Genomic DNA, 18,466 nt, shown 5'->3' on the forward strand with positions numbered 1-18,466 from the left:
TAAAGTGTCTTTCCTCTGTATATTTTCCATAGCGTTTCTTAATCGCCAACTCAAACTTCTGTTCGCTCGCGTAGCTCCTCAGTCCCTGCCCGGATAGATTCACTGTCGCGGGGTGCCTCGGTTGTCTGCGGAGACGGCCGTTTCGGGAAATCCAGCTTTTTCCTTGAGCTGTCAAAAACTCTGGGGATTTTTGGTGGCCAGGTCCACGCAAACTTCAGTTGTTTTCTGGTTGGTCTTGCATGCCCTCGGTACGTGGCGAAAAGGGATGCTGAGTCACTCTTTGGGCGCAGCAGGGACCGCTGCTGTAGATGAGTCTGAAGTCAAGAGTTCGTGTCGAATGGCGCTGCACAACGTGTAAATGCTTGCAGCGATCCAGCAGCTCTTCTTCGACATCCGAAGGTGTTTCGCCGTGGTCGTTCCATCACATCAAACCCGTTTGTGCAAGAAGACGAAACCCGCAAAGTACGCCAGTCATTTCGCGTCTGTCACTGACCTACGGGGATAAAAGGCAGCTTCCCCTCGGCTGCAGCTCACTGCGTTTTCTCTGATTGAAATCTGGAACCCTCGTCGGAATTTTTCGACTCTCCAAGTCGAGAACCAAGCGTGCTCGCTTCGCTCTCGTCTCATCACTTTGCCGTCCGGTTAACTAACTGTACGAGACCTGTTCGAAACCCCCTGTGTTGAGTTTTTTTTTGCTCGTGGCTATTCCGGTTGATTTTCTTCATCGCCTTTCTTCGACTCCGATGGTCGTGTCCTCCCACGGCTTCCGTCCATCCCCTGCGGTCTCCTTGGTAGACGCATGTTTCTCCCGCATCACTTTTCTTTCCTTTTTCTCGCTCTTTTTCCAGCATGTCTCCAGAGACTTCTCCCTCTGGACCCGCAGGACTCTGTGCCAGCCAGCTGGCGTCGGAGCCGCATTCTGGGGTCTGGGGAGTTTCTCAGCCTTCTGATGCACATGCGAACGAAAGTTCCGCAGGAAGGAGAAACTCGTTCTCGTCTGCGTCGAACGTCGTCGACCCGAGTTCCGGTCGTTCTGTCTCAGCGAGTCACCAGGGCGATCTGGGTGAACTTGAAGCGCTCAGCAGCACGAGCAGCAGCGGCGAGGCGTCCTCTCTTCTCGACAGCGACAGTGGGTCTGCGAGCTTGCTCGACTCTGGAGACTCGGATTCAGATCCTGCAGACGACGGCTTTTTCAAACTGAAGGCGACGCTCGGAAGAGACAGCCAAGGGGCGTCTGTGCACAGCTCCGAGCCCGATGAAGATGCAGCAAAAGGCAGGTCGAGTGCCTCTTCAGAGCTCGCGTTTCCTTACAGAGATAGTTCAGGTGAACGCAGCAAGGCAGTTCCGACGCGTCGCAGCGAGAGCAGGGAACAGGAAGCGTCGAACACTCCGGAGGATCCTGCTGTCTGTGGAGAAGAAACAACTTCTGAAAAAGCCGAAAAGACCGGACAGCGAGAAGATCCACGCGAACAGCGGAAGTTCTGGACTTCAGTCTCGGATGCGGATTTCCAGAAGTCTGGAAGCGAAACAGGGAGGCGGTTGGAGGTCGGTCGTCGGGCGCCGTCCTCTGCGTGTCAAGAGTCGAAGGAGTTCTTGGAGGCGCATGCAGCTGCGGACTTGTACTTGTCGCCTTCTGCAGCGAGGAGTGGAAGCAGCGTGAGACCGCAACGACGTGACGGCATGCCCGCGTCTTCAACAGGCATTCGCGAAAGCCAGAGGGGAACTGTTTTTCCGGAAAATCATGTTCTCCCGATGCAGGCATCTCAGACGGACGCCTCTGCGTCGAGAAACGTCGCCTCTCGACCTGAAATGTGTGGGCCGACGGTCACCGCGTTATCCTCAAAGAATGTCAAAACGCGAGCGGAGGGAGATGAGGAAAACGAGTCCGAAGGGCGACTGCAAACGCCGAGGAGGGGTCACGAGCTGAGAGGAGGCGATAATACAGCTGCTGACAGCCTTGAGGAAGACGAGTTCGAGTCTCCTCGAGAGGACCTCGATACTCGCTCTGAAGACCCGAGTGTCGCCGGGACGCAGAGCGAGTCGTCTTTGGTAAATCGCCGAAACAACAGTCACCGAACAGCGTTCTTGTGCTCGCCGAACAGTCAGCCTGACGCGGCCGATCTGGACGCGCGAGAGGCGCCTGGAACACCATGCTCCCAGGAGAACAGGAAATCTCTCAGCTCTCTGACAGGAGAAGGGTGGTCGCAGGAGAGTGAAATTTCACGTGAAACAAACAAGGTGCGTCTTATAGAAGAATGTCGTGTCTCGTCGCTGAACCGAGGAGTGGGTATTGTAAATGGGGTTCCACTTGTGTGCCTCTTGGATGTCTGTCCAGTTTACCTCCACTCAAAGTAGCTCCGTAGAGCCTCTGCCTGTGTCGGCGTGGTGCTAGCGTGGGGACAAGTGCGTTCTGGAGTGCTACAGGCACCGCAAACCTCCTATCTCCAATCGTCTCTTTGAGATATTTGGTAGACGTTCGATACGACCGAAGCTTAGTCAACTGGATAGCGAACGCCAGCGTATGCTAGCGAATGCTAGCGAATGCTTGAGACGTTTCTGCAGTCTGTCGAAACGAGGGAGTTCTGTGGTCGATCGCCACCGTGGTGTCTATGTCCAGTTCAACAAAGACGCCTCATACGTTTTATGGCAGGGAAAAGCCGTTCTCAGAAGTTCTCGCCTGCGTCTGCCCCGAGATATGACGTTGTAGTCGCATCGGTCTGCGATAGCACTCAAGCACAGTAATGTGACCCTCCTGCGTTTGTGAATGGAATCATGTCTAAAATCTTTTTAGATGGATTTAAGCGCCAAAGTTCATGTCTCCAAAGTCCAGTCAGTGCGCTGGGCACGTTGAAAACATTTCAAATTGAACTGAAGTTTCTTTGATGATCTCTTTACAGAGCTCAACCCTACTTTTTCGCAAAAACACGCGTCCATGTCGTCGTCCGAAGAGACCCTTCTCCAGTTTTTTCGTGCTGTTTTCTTCCCGTCTGTCAGGCCGGCGTCTGTGTCTCCGCTTCTCTGGCGAAATCTGAAGAAGAAGTGACAAGAGGAAATCCCCACACTGCAGACGCGTTTCTGTTTCCTGCGCCCTCAGCAGCCAGGGAGGTGCGCAGAGACGCCAGACGTGGGAGACAGAACGACAGCAGCGGAGGTGAAGACGGCAGCGGAGGTGAAGACAGCGCCGGAAGACGTCTGAATCAAGTTGGACAGTCTCTGGAAACAGAATTGCAACAGCAAGCTCAGCACGAGATGAAAACGAAACAGTCTTTCTCCGATCTCGAGACGCCGTCTCTGTCGGAAAACGACACGCACGGCGAAGAGGAATGGGAGCTTCGATGGGTCCCGTCGATCACTCCTGACTGGGATGTAGAAAGCCACTTTTTCCAGCTACGCGATTTCAAAGGTAAGGCGCGAGCACGAGCACGTCGAGAAGCGTGCGGTCTCGTTTCTCTCTCTCTTCTCATTTCCATTCGTCGTTTTCCCCGCCTGCGTGGCAGTGCTCAACAGAGGAGGCTGCGTTCAAAGGTCGGGCCTCCAAACTCGGTGGGGCATCAGTCTGTGTCACCACGAACGCCCCAGCGCGCGACAGGCAGGTTTTACAAGTGGCAAATCCGTGGCTTCCTGGCTAAGCGTTCGACGTAGGACGCCGGCGTCGATCCATTGCGTGTGAACAAAACCCATATGGAATGATCGCAGTGTCGTAGGACATTGAAATTCAAACACACCAAGCACAATTTGGAGCAACGGTAGTGTCGGGAGTTCCTGACTCCACTCAGAGGTTGTGAAAATCTGAAGAACATTGCTCGTTTGGAGACGGACTCGTGACCGTATTTGTCGGTGGAGTCTTCCTGTTCATATTTTCCTTTCTGTCGGCGAGCAGAGGACTGTCTCTCTCAAACGCTCATTTTCCGGCTTCTGCGGGCGAGTTGTCTTTTTTGTTGGCCGACAAGTGTCGCGAGCCCCAGCAGACTCTCTCTGCCTCTGTGCGGGAGCTCCAAGTGTTTTAGGCGGGTGCCTGCGCAGAGCAGGAGATCTCTTGACATGTTTTCTACCCTCTAGATGGTCACTCTTGCTTGGTGTCGTGTCGCTGTGTAGTCCATCTACGCGTTTCAGTCTTGTCTTTGTTTCCTGGAACCTGTGAATCTCTGCCCATTTCCTCAGGTTTCGTTTGCTGCTCTGTGGCAGCAGGAGTATTTCTTTCCTCGACCTATTTTGTGCGAGAAACGTTTCTGATGATTGCTTTAAGATGTACTCCAAAGAGAGATTCACAGATTTTTATTCAGAATTCTGTGACGTTGTGCACTCCGGAGATCGTGCGTGTTTCGCCAACATCTAGTTTGGGTGTGTTTGTGCATCGAGAGGTGAATTCATTTATAATTCACCTGGTTGTGCGATGGACCCTTTGACAAGCGTGCACCGCGCGAGGGCGCCGGTGTGTCTCTCACCTTCAGCGTCGTTTCTGTTGTCGGAAACGTGAAGAGTGACCACGGGGAGCAGATGCGTCAAAAGGGATTTGGTTGTTGCATGTTTGTGTTCAGTTCACATTTCCCTGTCGAACGTCGGTGGCGCGGCTCGCCTCCGCGTGAGTCGATTCAAGGTGGACGGCTACCAGCGGTTCGACACGGTGATCAGTTTTCTCAAAAAGGCGCTAAAACGCGACCATCTTGTGAGATAGCCATGGTCTTTAGAAATTCGAAAGAAACTCCTCGGTCTCAAACTCAAACTCTCAACACAGCATCTTTTTCAGAAAAGGGGTGTGAATCGTGAGCAGGCGGGCATTTCGCTCTGTGACACCCAAGGGTTTTTCGCTGACTACCGTTGAAGGCTCAGGAGCAGTTCGTGCAACTAACGGCGGTGGCACTCTGTACCCTACGACACTGCGGTGATTTCACATGGGTTATGTTGGAGATGTGGAACATTCAAGTCAGTAGAAGGGCTTTTCTGAAGCGTAGCGTGTCTTGGAAATCCTGCTGATTCAGAACGTCTGCACAGAGGAACTCGAAGCTGTTGTCGGTTTCGTTTTCCTCAGTGACTGGTGGTGTGAGTCCGCACGCTACGACCGGAAAAAGTGATTGCGACAACTGTTTTAATACAGGTTTTTAGCTGTGTTGGGGGATGGCATATATTAAGCATCGCCCTGGTCACCAGTACAATAAAAGTCACTTTCAAATCGCCTTCTCGATTTTTCAAGTATTTGGTCGTCTCAGCATCGCTTGAGCTCTGTGCGCAAAAGGTCAGGGCACTACGCCGGCATTTGCTACTGACTGCTTTCCACTTTGTCGCTATCTCGAAAATACGCTGATTTTCCGGGTGGAAATTTGCGATAGGCCCAAAACTCAGGGACACCTGCACAGCTGAACCCTGTACTGTGTAACGAATTTCATTACACTTCATGCTTAGTACGTTTGTCTCTCAAGGGTGGTCCAGAAAAGTCTGGATAAAAAAAACAGGTTTTCGTTTACTATGACGCAGCGCTATTTTAGTGTTTCTATGGAGATCTAGGCAACCCCACGCTAGCGGACACTGGAATCATCACCTGGTGGAGTTGACGAGTTCTTTTGTGGCTGTGTTGTCGGGATTTGTGCGCCGTTTTGTGCAGTACGTTTACGTCAACAACTTTATCCAGCCCCAGCCGGACGAGTTCGTCGCCGACCTTTTTAAGGTAAGAAAAGTCTGTCTGCGTGCAAACGACCTGCTTATTCTAGTGGCAGCTCGAAGACAGAAATGGCAGGTGGTGAGATTCGTTCTCTCTCGCTGTTAATACCCCGGGTCACAGTTCTCCATATGTTACTCCTAGGTCGCAACCAATAAGGAATGGCCTTAATGTCGTAGGAAGTCTAACTCCAGCACTCTGAGCTGTCTTGAGCAATCTACGGGGGTGGCGGTTGGCTTCTAAGTTAGGAGAGTGCAGGTGTTCTGCCAGATAAAGAATTCCCTCAGTTGAGTGGTCACTTCTTTGTTGCTATGGAAACGGACGACTGCCTCCCGTAGGTCTGAACTCTGAACTATTCCAGGCTTTATTGGTAAAGCCTACGGTCAACTGTCCGTGGTCCACACAGCCCCCGCCCATGTCATGATCGTCGTTGCAGGCATTTGGAGTAGGTGGAAGCCTCATGGTTTCGTACTGCTACACTCCCGCTTATTGACAGTGGCAGTGTGTTCGAGAAACAAGGTGGACCTCGTCAAACGCTGGACCGTTAAGGTGTGGCGTTCTGCTCAGAATCGGTTTGCTTGCACTAAACAACAGACTTCATGATTTGACAGAGGTTCCGTTTGGAGAAAACAACAGAACACGCTCCAAGTCTCTGACTCTGAAAATTGGGGAAGGCGCAAACAAAATAGTAGGGCATCAGTCAGTTAAGGAACAGGGTCGCCGGCTTGGGAAAGCTGTATATTTTGATTTTGATTCGCATTGACACAAAATGTAGTGGAATTCCGATCAGGTGCTTTGCCACCACACTCAGGGACATACACCTGTGGCGACTATCACCCTGTTTTTCAGGAGTGCGAGTCTGTTGGATACAGCAAGCGCCCAGAAAATGTGTTTCAAAGAAAGAGAGGTGCATCGCTATGACTAGTTCAGCAGAGCTATACCGAGGAATACCGGTTCACAATAATCAGGCGCATATATAAGCAATGTTCTTTTTGGTACACATTGTAAATTGGGATTGATAATGAATGAGATATGTCAGTACTTCGTATGCTGATCGAGTCTGGAAAGTTGGACGATTGGCAGGGTAGGGTCACTGCTGGCGAACGCTCAGCCATGCCCCGTGGACGTAATAGCGGAGTCGCGTATTCCCTTCGGCGACACTCGAGTATGGTTAAACATGCGAAATCAAGTTTGCTTTCGCCTGGCACTCTGCAGGGCTGCCCGTTTCGGGGTGGGGTGACACCGTCTTCTCATTAAGCGCGTCTCCGTGTACACAATCCCAGGATGTCTTTGCTGGGAACTGGGTTAATGGCTGGACGGCGTCTTCGTTCTTTTGTGGTGTTAAAACGTAGCGCCAGAGAAAAAGAGTGTAGCGAAGAGGAAGACAGGCCTAGAAGACGAGTTGGGAAAAGGCAGCAGGTAGGCACCACGAAGGCGGGAGGTTAATCGAAGTGCAGCCGATGCACGACATAGAAAACCTGCTTCAAGTAGAGGGAACTGGTATCATTCCGGCGAACCCCCAAAACTTAGCTCGCCGGTTGTGCTTCTTTTTTTTGACACTCCTGAAGTCCCTCTGCTGCTGTCCGGTCTTTTGCCACGAGGTGCCGGCGACGGTCGCTGCTGTCTGGGTTACAGACCAATACAGATTATGAGAAGTGACACGGTAGTTCATCGCTGTAAATAATGTCCGTGGTTCAGAGTTGGACTCTCACGCTTTCTGACACTCTTGAACAGCGATCGCTGCCCCAGAGGTGGGCACGTTCCATGCGTCAGTTAAGGGCAGTAACCCCGGACGTATCGACAACAAAAAAATTCGCTGAATTCTAGTAGCAATTGTTCCTAACCATATGGGGCGTATACGAACTGAGAGACAAGCAGCAGAGCGATTATCAGCGGACCAGCTTAGGATTCGATTTGGTGGTAATGAACATCTGCGGTGCTTTTCGTGAACCCCAGACGGCTCTCGAAGCACTGACTGGCCGCGAATCGTGCTCTTGGCACGCTTGAAAAACCAAAATAGCATATTTTACGCTGAACTACTATGAATGTTTGAACGGGCTTATGCCCACGGAATTCACTGGGTAACTAGTCCCATCGGCGCCAAAAATTGCAATATAATTGTTGAGCTTTACAAGTTGCTCCTGCCAAGGACTCTGCCGAACCCAAAAGGTCTACGGACAGATTCTGTGCTAAGTGTCGAGTTATCGTGTCCTTCATTTCTACTGCATTGTCTACCCCAAGCAAGTCAAAATTGCTTTTCGCTCCTGTGTAATCGGAATAGTGCCTCAGAGTCTCTCACTGCGGGGGGTGCCGCTGCGAGTTGCCATGCCAAGAGTCCATCAGTATCTATTGTAAGGTGCCTCCCACGGTTGTACAAGTTGTAGACAAAAGATTCCTTAACTTGAACTGAGGAGGCAAACAGTTAGAAACCGTACAATAATTAAATGTCCACCTGTGCATTCAAGTTGACGGGCTCTCGATACCCTGTCATGTCTCGTTCAACTTTGGAGTCTCAGGGCATTTCTGTCAGCTGCATCGCGGTGTTTCCAAAATAAACCGCGTCAACATGTAGTGTCGCAGCCGCCAACACGGAAATGGAGCTGTGCCGTGTGGTGGAAGCGACTAAGGTTTCCCCCCTGTGCGAAATCTCAGATGTGGATGGTGCTCAGCGATATTGTTTGGGAAGGGTCCGCAGGATAGCGCCGTTGACAGAAGGACATCAGTCGCTTGAACATCTGGATATACTTGCGCGTCGTTTCGTCGTTAAGAATATGTGCCACTTGAGAAGAAAATAGTTTCGATCGGCCCACACGCTCGTGGATGCCGACCATCGTGACCCCGACTGGCCACGCGGCGTTGCCGATAGCCAAGAGCATGTACCTAAAAGGAGAAAGCGCAAGCCCTGGAAGAAAACAGCTGACTGATCCGCCATAATGACAATCAAAAACCACGGATGTGTCCTGCTAATAAACAGCGGGAACGAATCCTTTTGTTGACAGTCCTCTTCATTTCAACATCCTGCCGCTATTCCTGTTCGCCTGGACCCTGCAGTCCTCAACAGTGTTGGTTTTGCACACGCATCGAACCAGCCCGGTAGTAAAGTATGGAAGGCAACAGCTAAGCTACCGTGTTTGACTTACGCAGCAAATGTATTTCGCTGTGGCCTCGCTGTCACTTTTCAGAAAGGAATCAACGCACATAAGACACAGAACCTGCGAGATATCCACAGCCTACAGGCAGCATCCAGTCATCCTCCTTACGTGTCGTGCGCGCTGCGGTACTTTCTCTCCTCGCAGCACTGCACCATGATGTGCAGTTTCTGTAAAATGTCGTTCTCAAGCCTGAGATAGATCTCAAGCAACACAAACACTTGACAAACATTACAAAACGCATATAAACGACAGAAAGACATCACGGTTTTTACTCGGTTGGTATAGACTATCAAACATAAACCAACGTTATTAACGACTATGGCTTCCAAGCAAGCACGAATACCGGTAGGACATTGAACTCCAACAACGAAGAACCGCGCGATGTCCCCCCTCCAAAACCAGACTGCCGCATTAAGGAAAACTGTCAATAAACCAAGTCTGCGTCCCAGGAAATGACCATGGGTACCACCACATCCAATCTACACTGCTCAGGCGCGGCGAGTTTACAACTTCGTCAACGAATGTTAATCGAACAGAATACACATAAGTGGTAGAAAGAGTTCATTCAGCTACTAAACAGAAGACCAGGATCCGATTTGTTTCCTCACTCTTTGTGCCGAAGTTTTCTCAGCAGCGGCTTCAAATCCTTTCGGGTCTGTCGCTGTAGACTCGTCATGAGTTTGCCTTCAGCGCTGTTTTTCTTCTCCTCAGGTCTGGAAAAACACAAAACGAAAAAAAGTGTGTTGCATGCAGTCACGACGATATTTGCGGTCATTGTCTAAAAATTGTCAGATGCAGAAACCGAGTTCTGTATGATCGCTGTACACCACCACGGCCCTGGACTGCTTTAAAAGACGGCTACAAGTGTTGGGTCTAATATCCTACGACAATAAGGCTGTTTCGTACCGATGATATTCTAGGCGTAACCGCACAACCGGAAAACGCAAATTTCCAAGTATAACGAAGAGAATCAAAGAAATGCGGAGTTCCAAGGTTAGGGAAACTCGAGAGCGGCGAGGCATCTAGAACAAAAACTTGAAAGAAAAAACGAAAATAAAACGGGCGTTTACCTGGCTTTCAGTTCCGCCTCCCACTCCTGCAACATAGTCCGTATCCACCGCGTGACCCTGCGGACACAGGTGAAGACAAATCTGCCAGGCATTTATTTGTTCGTCTGCATGCGCGGATAAACCGGCAAAAGGGCGCCAGGTACTCCTGGACACTGAAACCATGAGCGTCGATTTTTTTCAGAACAAACACTGATTTTCAGTAGTCGATAGGTAAATTATCTCATCTGGCCAGTCTGAGTCTTCTTTCTGTCGCTTAGCATCATCTCGCAGCAGCGCTGCCCCCCCTTTTACATCCGCCGCTTGTTCTCCTCAAGGTTGGGAACTCAGAACCGTTTGTCCTTCAACAATTCTCCGACGCTCAGTCTAGGAAGCCAATGAGTCCTGCAAGAATCTTCGACATCCAATGGGAGTCTGTCTGTAGACAAAGCCGGATGTTTTTTTTCGTATTTTCTTTTTCAAAAATCATTCTGAACTAGTAAACAAATGAACAATGCATGCTGCAAACTTGATAAGAAGTATATTTACAGCGACCCCTCGAAGTACAGCGCCGGCCTCCTGAGTTGGAAAACCTAAAGACGCACTGTCCTTCAACGATTCACTGGGATGTCAATTCGTGGCGTGCGACAGAAGCCGAGTTCGTCTTCTCTGCTGTTTTGATTCACAGGACTTGGAGACGGTTCAACTGGAGTTACAGTTATCTAACTCCCGCGTGGATGTCTGGTGTCAGTTCCACCTCGTTGAAACGAACGTTCACAACAACGCACTGGACGTACACGGTTTCTTTCGACGGCTGTCGTTCTTGCTGCCCACCGCGGCCGACTCCGCTTCCATCTGTGCCGTCCTCCTCGTCGCTCCCTGAACCTGCTGTGTTTGTCGCCTTTGTTCGTTTCTCAGCCGCAGCTTCCTTGTCTGCAGGAGCTCCTGAATCACGCTCGCTCGACGAAGAGAGGTATCCTTGTTTCCTTGATCCAGCATCAGGTGCCTCCTCTCCACCGGGTCTTGCATGCGGAGAAGATCCAGAATCCTCGTCCGCATCTCCTTGCTCTCTTCTGGGTGGTCGCCTTCGCGGGCTGGAGGCTCTCTCTGAAACGAAGAAAAGGAGAAAACCACTTCCTTCTGTCTCTGAGGGTGCAGGCACACTCCAAACGCACCTTGTAGACTCGCCAACCAGATCGAGTCAGGCAGGTCACGGGGTACGGAGTGTGTGTACATGCGTCCTCAGTGTGCGCGGCAGTGGCGTTCTCAGGAATCGAGTTGGCAGACTGAGAAGGCTACATTCCATCGTGGCATCTGAACAGAGGCCGCAACGGCTGAAGACTTTAATAGTACTTCCCTGCAGGTTTTGCGGTGTTGAAAGTAATCAATCCAAAACCGGTGGTTTGTTGCTATTTGAGTCATCAACATGTCAAAGACGAGTCAACGAGAAACGTGAAATCCCGTCGAATCGACGCCAAAGTAAATTCGCGGAGGGATCCGCCTACTTTTAAGCCGCGTCCTCAGCGCACAAACTCGTCACCAAATATGGCGGGCAGCTGAGCTTGAGGGTAAAAAAGCAGGATGCACACAGAAAAACTCCCTGGTGAGGATTCGGTCTGACAGCATTGCTTCAGCAAATACGAAAGTATGTCGGGAAAAGCCAATGTGTCGATATACCTTTGAGATTGTCTTCATCCTCTTCATCGTCATCCTGGGGATTCAGGAAAGCATTCCGCTGTCCCCCCATCAACTCGTCCTCGTGGTGCAGCAGCTCCAATTCACACAGGCGGGTGTACCTGAAAAAAAGACGAAAAGGTTGCCGCGCCATCGCATATCCCTTCGTTATAGAACCGAAGACTGAAGCGATCCGTCTGTCGGCAAGTTCCCATCGTTCCGTACCGGTAATGTTCTAGGCGTAGAGTTTTAGGATTGCTCAGTTCACTTGCATGCACAGGGCAAACAACTACTCCAACATCCCCGCTGCTGAGGGTGTGGGGACCTCGAAGATCTAGCGCAAATACAGACGTACGTTTTTCAACTCTTCGCTACAACTCCGTCATTCTGCTCGTCAATAAACTAGGCATTGAGGCGCATGCATGCAGTGACGTCACAAACACGCCTCGAGTCATCACACAGCAAACAGCCGTCGCGGTTCAAATCGCAAAGGAGAGAAAATCAAAAACTGCACCACCTGCGCGTTGAGAAGCACCACCGTGCGCGCGGCGTCGATGCAGACGTGGTCAGCCTCTGGGCGTCGGAGGTCCTTTCATTCTTCACATTCGACAGTAGTTCTATCTAAAGCGTTTTCCATAAACGCCATGCGAACGAGAGTCGGAATGACTAGCACAGCACCTCATCTGCGGCCGTTTCCTACCAACGCGAGCTTAACGCGATCTTTCTCTACGGTCAAAAAACAAACCTCACCGCTGCCAGTCACTTTCGCCAAAGAGCGTAACCGGCTCCTTCATTTTCCTCAGCTTCTTGAAAATTTCCTGCTTGGGGAGAGGAGGTTCTGTCTCCTCGTCGTCTGCAAACACCGCCAGCAGAAAAAACAAGAATGCGAGACACAGGTCTTGAACGAAGCTCCCCCGAAATGAAATGCAGGTGTTCCATGAACGTCATTTGTAATGCTCTCTCTCTCTTTGGATTTGACATTTTAAGCGCTTTCGCTTCATAATGTGGCGTTCCCTCATAGCTACGAGGAGTGCTTGAGAAAAATGGGGATTGTGGAGTGGGTCAAACATAAGAAAAGCCAAGCACTCACTCAGCAAGTCGTGAACGTCCGCTGCACTCTCAGCGTGCTCCGCCGATTGAGCGTCCTTTCTTTTCTTCGGCGCTAAATGTCGTGCCAGTTCCTGAGACAGGCAAATCCGCAGCATCCCTTTTTCTCAGGAAGTTCTTGCATCTTATTTGCTTCCCAGAAAGGAGGCTTTGGCCAATTGAAGCAAACAGACGTTTGCTGGGATCACTCGCTGCGATAGAAGACTCCTCACGTTCTCGGTCACCACATGAGTTGTTCTGCAACATGGATCTGGAGCTGAAAGACGGAATCGTTAATACGACCGCAGTAGTCCTGGAATGTCAACTCAGGTGACCAGTGCAGTTCTGTTGGGTATCTTTACACAGTCTCGAATGGCAGATCGGGAATAAACTGTCACCAGATGCTCTTAGCCCAGCTCCGGTATTACATTTGAAGGGGAACTCTCGTTTGTGTGGGATGATGGGACGAGTTTTTTCCATGCATGCAGCGTCTCTTCCAAACAACCAGAGGCTTCCCCATCTCACCTTCAGTCTCTCATTTTCGTCTCTTTTTCGTTTCTTTTCTTCTTCAAGGCTTTTCCGCTGGACCTCCTCTCGAAGCTGCTGTTCAAGCTTTCCACGCTGAATCCACCGCTGCCCCCCTGTCGCCTCCTTCTCGGCTGAGACACAAAACCAAAAGGAAGCCGGAAGAGAGTGACGTACTGTCCATGTTCTTCTCCTAAAGCCAAGAGGATAAAATCTTGACACGCACTACTCGGGTACCACAAGAGTTGGCTCCTGGGTTGCTATGAAAAAGGAAACAAACATGTTAGTTCTGCGGAACACAACTTCCAGATCACCAACAGATAGTGGTACGAAGAAGTTACTATAGCCTCCGTACACAGCCGAGACTGAGAACGGTTTGTATCTCGAAGTTCTGTGTTTACCGGATGCAAGTTCCACTGCATTAGAAACAACAGAAAGACTTCACGATCTTCTGTATTTCGTGTTTGGGCGTAGCCCACCTCGCAGTCTCTACTCCCCACAGAACGCGTACGATGCATCTGGCCTTGAAATTTAGATAAACGTCCCAGTAAGAGGGTGACGCACTGTTTTATCGAATGCTTTCGTCACAAAAAAATCGACAAAAGTCCCCGCAAGCAAGCACAAAACGTTTCTACAGTTTTTTGGGGGGTGGCCTCGACGGGGAAGCACACGGGGAGATGCACGCATTGTCAAACGCATGGAAAAAGCAACAGACAGCATTCTCTTCACCTCGGCAGCTAAATGCCCGAAGATGACCAGAGGGATTTCCGCAGAACTCGAAGAAGACAAAGAAAACTCCATCTGAAGGGGTTTCTGCGCTCATGCAAGATCATGCAAGATATCCACGCATGCACTCTTCGTGACTAGGATAGAAAAGCTTCTCTGAAGACTGGAGACCACCACAGAGCTGCGTATTTCCGGTAAACAGACAAAAGAAGAGCACCGCATCAAATGCGTCGACCTACCCGCAACTGCCTCTTTCTGCTTCGCTATAATATTTTTCAGCAGATCCATTTTTGACGCCAAGACAGGAAGTCGAAAGAGGCGAATATCACGGGAAAATGCATGCTCCTTGACGCTGTCCGTGTGCAGCCGTCTCTCGGTGAGTTCTGTGTTACTAGTTGAGCGTTACTTTCTGAGTTTACAGAGCTCTTCTCCTCAAACTGCCTCAGCCACGCCGTCTCCACGCTGCGGGGTTCCGCAACTCTCTGGAGTCTCTGCTTGTCCGCACCTCACAACCTTAGTCAAGAAAGTCAACATGAGACGAGAAGACTCGAGGAGGAAAAGACTAAAATATATGCAATGGGCAACGGCGGGAAGTCGATCTTGAGACGCGCCAAAAAAGCCAGCAGGAAACCATCATTTGACCTCCGTGCTGCGGGCTGAAATCTGAGACCGTGCAGCGCATGCAAACGGAGAGATACGGATATGACCACATTCATCGATCGAGTTGCTCAAGGGCACGCGGTTCGGAAACGCCGGCGCAAACGGGACGAACCAGAAGCAAGAAGCTGCTTTGCCTTCACGATGCACCACCAAATGGAAAAGACGGAAGTGTAATTCTTGCCTAAGGCCAAGGCAGATTGCCGCAGCGCAAAGTCGTGGGAAATGTTGTATCGAGTCGGAACAGAGAGACGAAAGATAGTCAGCGTGAACTCGAAATTCCTGAGGCAAAGTTGATTCGAGGAGTTGCAGACAACTCTAGGAACGCAAGACTAGCAGGCGGAAGAGTGGAAGTGACAAAAACATAAAGACCGTACAGCCCAGAGAAACTGCCTAGGCTATGAGGGAAACGCGATCAATTTGTGATAGGGATGGGAAAAATCGAGCTCTTCGCACGGGAGAAAACTCGGAACTCAACAACAAGGAAAGTTACTTTGATGAGCTCGCCATCTCACGGCGGAAGCATCAAGCAGAAACGGCAGAAGAAGGAGTACAACGCAGGGTGCAACCGATTAGACAGTCGGGGTAGTCGTGAAAACGCTTCTGTTTACTGAAGAAACTAGTGTCGAGTCAGAAAAGTTGATTCCATTTATTGTCTTCGCTGCATGCAGTGGCGTGCGCATGCAAGCCTGACGTGGAGAACCAACGCCTACGTGGACGGGGGCCAAACCATATCCACGAGCTTACACCACGCAATCGCCTTCTTCTTTTAAACGTTTTCCAACCATGATTCAAATGCTTGTATTAGTCCAAGCTGCGAATGATCACGAAAATCTGACGAGTCAGTAGTTGTTTTGGTGCATAGTTAATCAGACAGGACGCACCTCCCCTGGCAATACGGCAGTCTTCACACAGCTTGTCGAAACGGTATGTTGTGTATGTGACTAAAAGTGGCGCGTCTCGCCCTCAGCTGAAGCACCATCGGAAGCGAAGCCATCCGCCTCATCACTTACAGACGTTCCTAAAAGGGAACGGCTTTGGGGAAGTGGGGAAGCCAGTAGAACTCTACGGTGTCTTCGGCCTCTCACTTTTTCGCACCGTCAAAACCTCGCGCCTACAGGGTGGTGTCACCGCGCGATGAGCCTGTCGTTGGGAACTACGAGACAAGTTTTGTTGTAAAAAGCGAGAACTAAGCATTGGAAGACACCATGCAACACAAAAGCACTGGACAAAGTTGTATAGAGGGAGAAACCGATAAACTGAAGAGTTTCGTCTCGTGGCATTCGTTTCTTCAGCATGCATGAGGCGCATTTCCCGGGTATGCCATCGTCAGTCGACTCCACATGATACAGCTTGCCGTAGTGTTCTCACGAGGGGTAACCGGTTCAACTGCACATTGACGAAAAACGACGAACGTGCCACATCCCCACAGTGAGCGAACGAACATTCGAGTGGAGTCTGAAGCCATCGCAGCGTCCCTTGTCAACATATTTCAAATTGTTTCGTAGCGCAGAAGCTTGGGGTTCACTAAGAGAGCAGTACACATCCTGAATTACACGTGAAGTGGCTCTGAAAATGTCAAGTCCTCAATCCCAAAGGGGAATCTAAGAGAGAAGGCGGCATGAAGTAACCCGAAAGAAATTTGCTCGAACAGAGTGAGAATCTTATCGCGCGTCGCATGTTTTAGGTGGAAATGTGCTTAATACGAAACAGACACACAGGGTGATACAAGAATGGCTGCGAAGGCGTAAGTGACCATTCACATGTGTAGCCACTGTCAGATGTTCACGGCGTTTTGGTCGCCAGTTCAATGCCTTTACGATGCTTATGACCGTTATGGTTGGGGGCTTCCTGGTGCTTGTGGTAACCAAGGGACACATAGAAGTATCACGAAACCAGCATTGCCTCATGCCAGGTGTTGGATCGGCACAACCAGGAGATGCCTGCAGTCTCGTGAAAGGGTGTTGTTACGAGAAAATTCTGAAAACAATGTGAAGGATGAGGTTGTGGTGGCAGGGAACCCGTATTCATACGAATGTCTAGGTTCAGGTAGTGAGTATGGGACTCTCCCGTCAAGAAAGAATTTGGATGCACGCAGTGACAACAATGGCGCGAACACATCCCAAAAAATGAGAGGTGCGATGTGAAGCCATGAGAAGGTTTCCCGTTAATTCTAAGAACTGTGTCTACTTCCGTGTCGGCATTACAGGGCAGCGTCGTCCAGAAAAGTGAACAACAAGCTTGAGTCGCACGTTCTTGTATATTTCTAAGTTACGGAACCATGTTATCATGGACTTGCAGGACGCATCATCTGTAGGTGAGATCAGGATCGAATCAGTCAATCGAGTTCGATTTGAAAAACCACTGTGGGATTGGTAGTCGGCGTTTTGCCTCTTTATCTCAGATTGTCTCCGGTCTCGGCCAAGACAGTGGTGGCTGCTGAGATGAAAATCACCCAGTGACTTTCATTTAAGGGGAGCTGTGAATCGTTCCGGCGCACTTCATATTTAACGGAAGACTGCAATTATTCTGCGCACGAGTTATACCCTCTCAGGTAAGGCAATTTTGTGACACCACTACACAAAATTGTGAGTTAAGTCGCGGCATAGACATACATTCTACGATCCGTATCAGGCGCACGGACAAATAGCGCGCGTCGCGGCGGATATGGGAATTGATCCCGTATTTGGTACCTCGAATGTGTTGGCCGACCGTGGAGAGTGAACACTGTAACGTTACAATAGCTACCGGATCTGCAGCCCGCTTTTGCTTGTGCACCCCGCATTTGATTTCTGTCCTCACAACTGATTTTACTTCCGGTTTTGGTCGTTCAGAAGGAGACTCGTGGACTGAGGAATAGGGATACACTAATCAGAAAACAGTTGATTCTATTTGTACGGTGCCGTGCCAGACCTTCCGTCGTTGTTGCCTCGCTTGTTTCAGCTGGTCGAGATGCGTTTCTCTCTATAACATGGTTGGGGGTGGAGATCATCAGTTTTCCGGTTAGGCGATGGTTTATGCTGAAGGAGGGAAAGGTTTTTCATGGTATCAGTCGGGAGCAGGGCTCGCACTTTTCGTTTCCTTCTGCGGCTACAAAGATTTGAGTCGAGCGGCCTAGCTGCTCATGCTTGGTTGGATTCGTTCTTTTAGGAGTTCCATGCACAGCTTGATTTGAGGGGGGTTCCTCAGCGGGGTCCATTCGAACATGAAACACGATAGCGTTAAGCCGTATAGACCGCATCGTAAATTAACACTTCGGCGCAGGCTGTGCAAGCCGTACTCTCTGAGCGAGAAGAAACAAGACTCACGGCTCATTAGCGGGCGGACGTCGTCCGCCAGTGCCTGTCCGGAGAATCAAGCGTCTCACCAGCGGGCAAGCGATTTGACATTCTTTCGAATATCCTCTAGCGAAATCTTCGTCGTATAAGATGCACTGTGCATCAGAAACTAACAAGGAGAGACTTGGCGACTACACCTGCATGCATGGAATCGGTTCGTCCTGCCTGCTAGCAGACGTACAGCGTCCTTTTTGTCTCAGGGCACCAGGTGTGCCTGCCACACATCATACACCCAGCGTTATCTGTCCGCTGGGATGTTCTTGGTCTGCTCCCCGCTTTCACCGTTACTGCACACTGGACGTTCATTATTATTGACTGGGGAACGACACAAACGCATAGAACAGCATAATCATTGTATACAGTTCAATTACACAGGCGTAGAAACTGTCATCACATTAGCCTAACAATGAGTAATCCCCCTCATTCGACTGCCTAATACAGCTAAAAATGTTTGCTTTCACTATGCTAGGACATTTCTTCATCCAGATTTTCCGGAAACACGGACCTGCGCTCCCCCCCGGTCCGCTTCTACAGCTAATTTCAGCTTGACAGTTTCTCAGCCTACCTTTTTGCCTCAGTACCAGTATGCGGCGCATAGCACACACTGCT

General features: G+C 50.2%; 2 protein-coding genes across 2 annotated transcripts; one reads left to right on the forward strand and one right to left on the reverse strand.

Moving 5' to 3' along the window:
* Positions 1-33: 33 nt before the first annotated feature.
* Positions 34-7,592, forward strand: TGME49_321300 (autophagy-related 12 variant 1, putative). The gene is made up of 5 exons (XM_018783016.1): positions 34-2,238; positions 2,995-3,403; positions 4,539-4,666; positions 5,600-5,662; positions 6,090-7,592. Exons 1-5 carry the CDS (start codon positions 850-852, stop codon positions 6,144-6,146), a joined length of 2,046 nt encoding a protein of 681 aa, XP_018638395.1. The 5' UTR covers positions 34-849; the 3' UTR covers positions 6,147-7,592.
* A 485-nt stretch (positions 7,593-8,077) lies between these two features.
* TGME49_321290 (Prp18 domain-containing protein) lies at positions 8,078-15,147 on the reverse strand. Its single transcript, XM_018783015.1, has 10 exons — positions 14,102-15,147; positions 13,137-13,270; positions 12,616-12,706; positions 12,276-12,378; positions 11,529-11,647; positions 10,649-10,958; positions 9,876-9,932; positions 9,414-9,518; positions 8,914-8,994; positions 8,078-8,533 (listed from the first exon to the last, which is right to left on the reverse strand). The coding sequence occupies exons 1-10, from the start codon at positions 14,148-14,150 to the stop codon at positions 8,302-8,304; spliced, it is 1,281 nt and encodes a 426-aa protein (XP_018638394.1). The 5' UTR covers positions 14,151-15,147; the 3' UTR covers positions 8,078-8,301.
* Positions 15,148-18,466: the final 3,319 nt, after the last annotated feature.

This window comes from Toxoplasma gondii, chromosome Ib (assembly GCF_000006565.2).
Source record: "Toxoplasma gondii ME49 chromosome Ib, whole genome shotgun sequence".
In the NCBI taxonomy this organism is placed as follows: Eukaryota; Apicomplexa; class Conoidasida; order Eucoccidiorida; family Sarcocystidae; genus Toxoplasma; species Toxoplasma gondii.